This window comes from Esox lucius, chromosome 10 (genome assembly GCF_011004845.1).
Source record: "Esox lucius isolate fEsoLuc1 chromosome 10, fEsoLuc1.pri, whole genome shotgun sequence".
Taxonomy (NCBI): Eukaryota; Metazoa; Chordata; class Actinopteri; order Esociformes; family Esocidae; genus Esox; species Esox lucius.
The window spans coordinates 26,110,814-26,120,967 of record NC_047578.1 but is presented as its reverse complement, the minus strand read 5'-3'; the positions used below and the strand labels follow the sequence as shown (position 1 = coordinate 26,120,967).

Below are 10,154 nucleotides of genomic sequence, written 5' to 3'. Positions count from 1 at the left end.
GACAGCGACTGCGGACTGTTCGACTGATGTAAGACCCTGAAGCCCCGCCTTAAGCTAACACAGTCTTCAACATAAAAACAGACAGACTGCCTGTGAATATCAAGCAGTCAGAAGAATTTACAAAACATGTCTCAATATTACGACCAACCAGAGATTGGAGAACCCAAGGCTGAGGACTGGCTGTGTGATGCCAATGCTGAAGCCTTCTACGGAACCCCAGAAGCCGACATACCGACACCGACATACCCAACAAGAAACTACCATTGGCTTGACCGGTTTGGTGATTAGCTAGTGCCTCTTACTCTGTCATACCTTTCAAATGCTAACAAGAGTTATCACAAAATGGACAAAGTTTTAAGATAGTTTGCCTACATTGAAGTACCATTCTCTAATAGTAGTTCATGAACAATTCTCAGTACACCTATATAATTTACATCTGATTGTGTTGTATCGGAAATACAATTAAATTCCCAATTGTTTCACATAAATGATCAAATACCTTATTGCAAATCAAACATTTCACACCATCTTGAAGGTCAGCTAACATAACTGTTATTTAGCCTAATTTCTCTACAAGATGAAACTCAGTGTGAATGTATCCAAGTCTCCTATAATCCTAGCACATAAAAGACACTTCTATAATCCTGTCATAAATCATGACCCCCCCATCTCTCCAGAGCTCTCCCTGGAGTGGGGGGTGGTCTACTAACCAAAGGATAAATCCAATCTCATAGGACTGAGTAGTGTTATCTTGAGGCCAGACAATAGTTAACAAACATTTTTGTCTCATCATTCACCTCAAAGAAACATCTGTTAACCATTAACATTCCAATGATTGCCTACTAGGACAGAAATTGAATTAGAATTAGAATACCCAATTTTTATAATGTCTCCAGTAAGTTTGTTTCTCTTCTAAGAGAATTCAAACATGTAAGGAATAACAAAATGTGCTCCCTGCATGTTTTTACCCACTTATTTCATAATGCATGAGATTAATATGATTACTTCTAATCAAATATTAAAGTAACTGAACAGTAACACTCCCATCAAATTAGTTATTGCTTAGCTAAACCATTTCAAAATGGTAAGATGTATTCCACTCAACCATAACCATGTTAGATTTTGTATAAAACAAAATTCTCAAAAAACCCAATTAGACAAACACTGTAAAGGGATGTTGATTTTAACAGATGCCAGTTTCTGCTATAACTTTTGGAAACAGAAAAACAAAAATTCTTCATGTAACTCCCTAAATACCTATTTAATTCGCTTTGAACTCTAAATTCAACTCTTTTTCATCTCATTTTTCATAGATAACATTTCATACAATCCCCCCCTGCTTTCACGACAGAGTCAACGGAAAATGACTGAAAGTGAAAGCAGAACCATTACCGGACGGACATGAAAAGAAAATCGACAGTTGGGAGGAATCTAACAGCCAGTCAATAAAAGTCGCAAACCGAACATCCAACAAATTCAAATGTGAAAATGATAAAAACACCCACAAAGAAAATCTGAAAAACGATTGTACCTCACAGTCGCTCGTGGGAAGGAAGTATATTGAAACAACACCCAAATTAGCATCTCAAAATCAGCCTTTCCACAGGCAACAGCCAAACCAAGGTGAAACAAAACAAGCATCATTACTCAATTTACCTCCTAAAGTCTAGGGAATTCTCTCAACTTTATATGTATGTCTATGTTATACTAAATAGTGGCGGACAGCCAAAATTGCTACTTTCATGTATATGTCATGCAAAGACATCACATTTGTTCTAGCAATTAACAATGTTGGATGACGTAAGGTCTCCACTCCTACAACAATTTGTCCCAAAGTCTTAAATGTCAACACTAAGGCTATTAAGAGGAAAATGCATTTAGCTTTCACTTAATGGTTGAACATCCCATACCTGAATATGCTTGTGTTGGTAAAATTACCATAGGTGAGAACAGTCTGAACACTGGAATTTAACCCTCAGTAATAGGCTACCTTGATATAATTTTAAGGGTGGCAGAAGCCATCCCAGTGGATCTGCCCACCCTTCCTGAAGCTCTGAGCTCCAAACATTTATGGTGATCCATTAACAAGGCCACATGTTTGTTTATGGTCCTCAGACTATACTATCAATTTAGCCTACATTGTTCGTTAACTGAAGATTCAGATGTGGTGTCCAACCCATCCCATAGTTTCACATTTAATTAAAAATAAAAAATACATTGGCTTATCAATATCTACACAACAATTCAACAGAAAACAGACATATTACTTCACTACAATCAAGGAACAATCAGTGAGCGAACCCCATGATACCCCAGGCTAGAACTCTAAACGCAGACACATCAATCAACCCCATGTGTCAGTTTACCAGGCTTGAATTTAAAAACGCCAGTAACGGGCATCAGGCATAGGCCCGAAAACACAAGAATTAACCCAGGTATCATTGGAAATACAAATAAGAGAAACTATATTATTTAACCAAACTCAATTTAGCATTAAAAAAATAGGTCATCTAATTTTGTGGGGAGTAAACTCTTGGCTGTGTAACCCTCTTCATAGGCCATGACTATATTGGATTCAAATGCGGCCCTCATGGAACACAGCGTGTCTCCTTAACGTTCAAGTCTATCACCATGTGGATTCTTCATTCTACCACTTATACAAGATATAAGGAGAGCGAAAACACAATACGTTAACCTTGTGTAAGACAACCATGAGACTATTTTACCAGATTAGAAAATCATTGTACCAAATTCTAATTCATCACTAGGTTTCAGACCTACCCACTTGTGCTAGCGAACAGCCGGGTACCACGTGGTGGGCCTTGATTAAGGCCTACCTACATTGCCGTGAGACCCCCCTTGAGGCCTTAAGGTTTTAAACATTATCATCAATGCAATAAATACGTTTGACTCAAAATTACATATGTACACATGACAAAGCACAACAAAACAGGTTATTTCTTGAATACCTACTAAAACATGGTCAAGCATGACAGAACAAAACAGGCTATGTCGAACACCTATTAAAACATGCAATATAACATTCAAGTGCTTTTCATACTACACGTGATATTCAATTAAATAAGCTTGGCTATTACCAAGGAAGGTGGTCAGGTTTCCTTGATAAGTTCCAGCTTCATTTAATGGTTAGGCACGATACATTTTAGGAAATAAACATTTAAGAACTCTGAATCAATGATTATGAAAGCACACGTCAGTTTCAGCTGAGGTGGCTTGGGCATCTGTTTCGGATGCCTCCGGAACGCCTTCCTGGGAAGGTAGTCCCGTCCCACCGGGAGGAGACCCCGGGGAAGACCTAGGACACGCTGGAGGGACTATGTCTCCCGGCTGGCCTGGGAACGCCTCGGTGTCCCCCCGGAAGAGCTAGAGGAAGTGTCTGGGGAGAGGGAAGTCTGGGCATCCCTGCTTAGACTGCTGCCCCCGCGACCCGGCCCCGGATAAGCGGAAGATGATGATGACAGTCTGGACTGTAATGATGTTTCTGACACAAGGGCAGATCCTAAAGGATTCCTGAGATGGATCTTCTATGAAAACACCTGTAGAATTCTGCTAATTTGAGATATGGGCGTGTGGCTGTCGCTTTGTTGTCTGTATAAAGTAGGTTAGTTGTACAGGGTTTAGTTTGTGACTGGCAGGTTAGAGATGTAGGAAAGATCTGGGCCTTTATTATCATTTAATTGCTTTGACAAACCGCCAGCACAGCCCATCTACCCTTTAACAGCTTGCCTCCCTCCTTTGTATGTGTCCATTATTTTTCTGTATATCTGTATTTCTTAGTTTGTATAAAAATAAAAACCCCTGTGTTGGCCCATTGTTCCTTCTACTATGGCTGTTTGGTACTTTGTCTTTAGATACAGTACGTTTCCTGCCCCAGTGTGTTTGCGTGTGGGCAGTTGCGTTTCCCTCCACTTGTTATGTAGGGGGGACATAACAAAACAATATTATTATTTATCTATCAACGAAATATTACATGTAAGGTTTTTCTCTATGACTGTCATAAGTGTAATTAAACATTAAGGAATTTTACTCCACTGGAGATCAGTGAAGATAGGGACTAACATACTGTATCAAGGTTACATACAGTGGGGAGAACAAGTTTTTGATACACTGCCGACTTTGCAGGTTTTCCTGCTTACAAAGCATGTAGAAGTCTGTAATTGTTATCATAGCTACTCTTCAACTGTGAGTGAAGGAATCTAAAACAAAAATCCAGAAAATCCCATTGTATGATTTTTAAGTAATTCATTTGCATTTTATTGCATGACATAAGTATCTGATACATCAGAAAAGCAGAACTTTGTAGTTACAGAGATCATACGTTTCCTGTAGTTCTTGACCAGGTTTGCACACACTGAAGCAGGGATTTTGGCCCACTCCTCCATACAGACCTTCTCCAGATCCTTCAGGTTTTGGGGCTGTTGCAGGGTAATACGGACTTTCAGCTCCCTCCAAAGATTTTCTATTGGGTTCAGGTCTGGAGACTGGCTAGGCCACTCCAGGACCTTGAGCCATTCCTTAGTTGCCCTGGCTGTGTGTTTCGGGTTGTTGTCATGCTGGAAGACCCAGCCACGACCCATCTTAAATGCTCTTACTGAGGGAAGGAGGTTGTTGGCCAAGATCTCGCGATACATGGCCCCATCCATCCTCCCCTCAATACGTTGTAGTCATCCTGTCCCCTTTGCAGAAAAGCATCCCCAAAGAATGATGTTTCCACCTCCATGCTTCACAATTGGGATGGTGTTCTTGGGGTTGTACTCATCCTTCTTCTTCCTCCAAACACGGCGAGTGGAGTTTAGACCAAAAAGCTCTATTTTTGTCTCATCAGACCACATGACCTTCTCTCATTCCTCCTCTGGATCATCCAGATGGTCAGTGGCAAACTTAAGACGGGCCTGGACATGCGCTGGCTTGAGCAGGGGGACCTCGCGTGCGCTGCAGGATTTTAGTCCATGGTGGTGTAGTGTGTTACTAATGGTTTTCTTTGAGACAGTGGTCCCAGCTCTCTTCAGGTCATTGACCAGGTCCTGCCTGTAGTTCTGGATGGATCCCTCAACTTCCTCATGATAATTGATGCCCCACGAGGTGAGATCTTGCATGGCGCCCCAGATCTTGAACTTCTTCTATTTTCTAATAATTGCCCCAACAGTTGTTGCCTTCTCACCAAGCTGCTTGCCTATTGTCCTGTAGCCCATCCCAGCCTTGTGAAGGTCTACAATGTTATCCCTGTTGTCCTTACACAACTCTCTGTTCATGTTCATTGTGGAGAGGTTGGAGTCTGTTTGACTGAGTGTGTGGACAGGTGTCTTTTATACAGGTAACAAGTTCAAACAGGTGCAGTTAATACAGGTAATGAGTGGAGAACAGGAGGGCTTCTTAAAGAAAAACTAACAGGTCTGTGAGATCCGGAATTCTTACTGGTGGGTAGGTGATCAAATACTTACGTCATGCAATAAAATGCAAATAAATTATTTTAAAATCATACAATGTGATTTTCAGTGATTTTCAGTACCTATGATAAAAATGACAGACCCTGCACATTTTTAAGTAGGAAAACCTGCAAAATCTGCAGTGTATCAAATACTTGTTCTCTCCACTGTAGTTGTTGTTACAAACAACAAACCCAACACATTTGTCACTGAGTAGTTGTATATTCATTTCTGAGCAAGGTCGTTCACTTAAAGCTAAGCGCCAGCTGTGGGTGGTCAACAAAACAAAGCACAAGCATAGTTGGAGGTTAGATAGTGATTGGAGGTAAGATGAATGCCAAGTGATCACCAGGCCTACAATCAAAACAGACCTTTTTGGCAGTTCCTGGGTGGTGTGACATGGTTTCCTCTTCCTTATTGAAATGTGATCAATGGGACATCCAAACACTTGCATATAATTTGTACCCATTTCCTAATTAATTAATTTAATTTCTTTATCTCTTACATCTGTTGAGTGCTCTTAAGGTAACTGTGACCTTGTTCAGACAATTTGCTTCCCCAGCACAGGGGTTTAAAATAACTATTTAATCTATTTATTTTTTAACAATTATTTCCAAACTGTGGCGTGGAGGGCAACCTGCCTTCCATCAGCATCAGACCAACTCGCCCATAACAACAAGCTGCCACTGAACTGAGCCTGGCAGCTTGCCTTATACGACACACACCTACTCTCAATCTGGCCTCATTTAAGGGGAGATCCCTTGGGAAGCAGCCCTATGGCGCAGAGAGAAGGCGCTGCAGATGACGAGGGAGCGTACAAGAAAAACTGAGGGAATGTAAGACAATAATATGATATTGCACTGATGAGCAAAAAACGTTATGACCACTCACAGGTGAAGCAAATAGCATGGATCATCTCGTAACAAGGGCACATGTCAAGGTCTGGGTAGATTAGATGGTGAGCAAACAATCAGTCCTCATAGTCAATGTGTTGGGTGCAGTAGAAATGGGCAGGAGTAAAGACCTGAGTGACTTTGACAAGGCCCAAATTATTTGGCCAGATGACTTGGTCATCAGAAAGGCTTGTGGGGTGCTCCCAGTCAGCAATGTGTGGTGCCTACCGACAGGGATCCAAGGAGGGACAAACCACAAACCGACGACAGGGTGTAGGGCGCCCAAGGCTCATCGATGCGCGAGGGCAACAAAGGCTATCCCCTCTTGTACGAACCAACAGAAGATTTACTGCGGCACAAGTCACAGACATTTTTAATGACATTATGTATGGGGCGGCCTAGCTGCAGACCGGTCAGATGTGGAGGGGGTGTGATGCCCTGGGCAATGTTCTGCTCAATTTAACACCTAACACCTACCTACACATCATTGATACACCCCTTCATGGCAATGATATTCCCTGAAGGCAGTGGCCTCGATCAGCAGGATAATGTGCCCAGTCAAACTGCACACATTATTCAGGAATGGTTTGAGGAACATGAGGAATAGGTCAAGGTGTTGCTATGGAATGAGAGGTGCTGGACCAACAGGTCCGATCTACGGCGGCTCCTCCACACAATTCACAGAAGGATGCTTGAAGGACACTTGTACTTGAAGGATCTGCTGCTAATGTCTTGGTGCCAGATACCACCGGACACCTTCAGGGGTCTTGTAGACTCCATGCCGTTGAGGGTTGTCACCGTTTTGGCGGCACACAGTGGACCAACTGCATATTAGGTAGGTGATCAAAATGTTTTGGCTCATCAGTTTATATACACCATTGCGTAAAAGTCTCAATTAAAAAAACAGTTGGCTAAATTATATTTACTGTAAAAATCAATTATCTTTTTTTATTGAGTATAGAAAATTGACAGTGGACACAAAGGTTTTGCAAAACAGATATTTTGGTTCTTTCAGAAAGGGAGACTTGAGGGAACATTGATACTTTATTGTCATTCTATCATTTTGACATTTTGTATAAATATATATATATAAAAAATACAAATGCAGATGGTCTGAGAATTTTAAAGTTAGTTTCCAAACTACACTGATCTATTTCCCAAACATTAGCAGATTAACATTTTTAAACAGAAATAATGTGAAAAAGAACACTTTCTATAATGGATTCTGAAACTAATGCTTTTTGGCAAAATGTTAGCTAATTGTTTGAATCTAATGAGACACAACGTGAGAGCAGGAGGTGACAACATAGCAGTGGCACATGAAAAAAAACAGTCAAGCTGCAGTGTGTTCAAAAAAAACCAAGAGGGTCTTCTTATTTTACAGATTCAGGATGTTTCTTCTAGTCATCCTAGTTTCTCTAGGTCTACTATAGCATGCAGCCCCACATTGAGGCCACCATGGCAGCGCCAATAACTGTGGTGACGGTGAGCTTGACAGAGGCTGCACCACTGGTCGTGACTGGGTTACAAAGGGTGGTGTTGCAGCAGGTCGTGGTTATGGTGTAGGTGGCACCAAGGATTGTTCCACTGGTTGAGTTTGTGCACAGAGCGTTCTCCATACAGCCCTGGGAGTTGAAGCCGGAGAATGAAGGCAGGGATGGGAAGGCTAAACAGAGAGATAAAGAGGGAGGGTTTAGGAGGCTTAGAATGATATAAACATGATGCTAGTATTTGTGGAACATTCAGGTGAATAGAGTGGTAGAGTACTTACCGGCTTTTCCAGTGAAGCAGGTGCTTGTGTTGGTTGTGCAGACAGTACTTCTGGGGGTCAGGCAGAAACCCATCAGGCCAAAATTGCAATTGTTACATGTCAGGGCCTCAGCTGAAACACAATGTTGAGTGGGTTTAGAGAATAAGATTACATGGTTTTAATTGACAACACAAAATGGTGGACCAATATTATCTTGTTATGCATGAATTTGTTTCTGTTAGATGAATAGATACCAAGATGGATCTGAGTTTAATGGTTGAAGACCTTCCATGTTGTCACGATCCGATACGGAAGTATAGGAGTCAGACGCAGCTATAGTTAATTATGAGAGCAGGCAAGCTCAGTAAGGCATAGATATACACCTACACTAATGACAGAACAATAAACCACAAAACCCCAACCTAACCGACAGACAGACAGACAGACAGACAGACAGACAGACAGACAGACAGACAGATATATAGACAGACACCTACACTAATGACAAAACAATAAACCACAAAACCCCAACCTAACCGACATACAGATATACACCTACACTAATGACAGAACAAGAAACAGGTGTGATTAGTGATGATGCACAGGGAGGAGCGGTGACTTCAGAAAGCCGGTGACACCGACCGCAGGAGCCCAGGCGCACCAGCAGGGGGAGCCTCAGGAGAGGGAGCCATGACATGTGCTTGTTTGATATGAATTAAATATCTCTTTCAAATGCTTAAAGCTGGAAAATATCTATTAAATTGATATTGTTTGGACAATTAATTGATAATTTTGTATTGGAGTAAATATATTATATTTTAAACATCTAATTGAAATGTACCAGTTAGCCAATCCAGCATGTGCCTCACCTACGGAAATCTAACTTCATCCCATCCCAAAATACATGTATTACTTTACTCCAATATATTTTTTTCTGATGTTGATGTTTAACAGTAAAGGTCCATTACGCCTAGTCCTGGTCAAAACAATATCTCCACTGAGCTGATTTTTTTTAGAGATGCAGTTTAACTGAGGGCCACACTTAGTTTTCATGAGTGGTCTTAGACATATGAGTACCTACAGTAGGACCACACCCTCAATAAATAATCTGCTGCTGCCGCCATACTGGTGAATGCATTGCTAGCTGATGCTTACAGTGCACTACTGTCCGCTAGCACTGCTACAGGTTTCAAAACATTGTACACAAGCAGGCTGGAGATTACTACATACTTAGCAATAGAAATTATGAACCCTGGAAACCATTTGAATAAACATTAGAAGCTGAGAACCAGGCCTTAGAGTGGGTCAGTGGTCTAAGTCACGCAGTACAATGGCACCATAAAAACGAATTAGACATCACAAAGTACTGTACGGTTTCGCTTTAAAAAAGCTGAATGTCCCTTCAAACTCAATATTACTGTAGTAAAATATTGTCCTGGTAAACTTCAGCCACTTTTTGTTTTTATAAGTGGTACTGACTATTGAGAATACTTACCCAGCATAAAGGTTGCAGCAACTGCTACAATTCCAAAAATAGTTTTGTTCATCTTGACTCGAAGTAATGCCAGTCAAAATGTCTTAAGTAGTGTGTACTTCACAGCAAAACCTACACCTCCTTTCCTTTCTTCAAGTAGATTGTGATGTGACAGTAGTTAAGCCAGTGTCCGAGGCATACGATTTTATACTGTCAGGGCTGACTTGGGCAGGGGGGGCCAAGGGAGTGGCGGAAGGGAGGAATGTGGAAAGAGGGTTCAACAGGTCTTACGAGAATGGACTGCGAGGTAACTCAGGTGTGGATGTTTGGAATGAGAGACAAGCTGTAAGGACTGAATGAACACAGAGATTTGGGGGGATGGGGAGGGTGGAGCTGATGCAGGGAGGTGAGAATAGAGGGAGAGGAGGAAGAGGTGACAGTATCTGCATGTCACTGAACTTTTGTCATTCAAATATTCAGAAAATGCCCAGGAATGTAAGTGTGTGAAAACTGGGGCCAGGCTGAGCCCCAATGATGTGCAGGCATTATAACACTTAAACATTCTGGTAACACTTTCCGATAAGGGTACA

General features: G+C 41.5%; 1 protein-coding gene across 1 annotated transcript; it reads right to left on the bottom strand.

Moving 5' to 3' along the window:
- Positions 1-7,332: 7,332 nt before the first annotated feature.
- On the bottom strand, positions 7,333-9,749 carry LOC105028031 (sperm acrosome membrane-associated protein 4). Its single transcript, XM_010900462.4, has 3 exons — positions 9,586-9,749; positions 8,112-8,222; positions 7,333-8,006 (listed from the first exon to the last, which is right to left on the bottom strand). The coding sequence occupies exons 1-3, from the start codon at positions 9,635-9,637 to the stop codon at positions 7,768-7,770; spliced, it is 402 nt and encodes a 133-aa protein (XP_010898764.1). The 5' UTR covers positions 9,638-9,749; the 3' UTR covers positions 7,333-7,767.
- Positions 9,750-10,154: the final 405 nt, after the last annotated feature.

Coding starts and splice junctions, on each gene's coding strand:
- LOC105028031 (XM_010900462.4), bottom strand. CDS start 9,637: ATGAACAAAACTATTTTTGGAATTGTAGCAGTTGCTGCAACCTTTATG. Junction 8,223..9,585: donor TGCTGCAACCTTTATGCTGG/GTAAGTATTCTC, acceptor ATTGTGTTTCAG/CTGAGGCCCTGACATGTAAC. Junction 8,007..8,111: donor CTGCTTCACTGGAAAAGCCG/GTAAGTACTCTA, acceptor CTCTCTGTTTAG/CCTTCCCATCCCTGCCTTCA.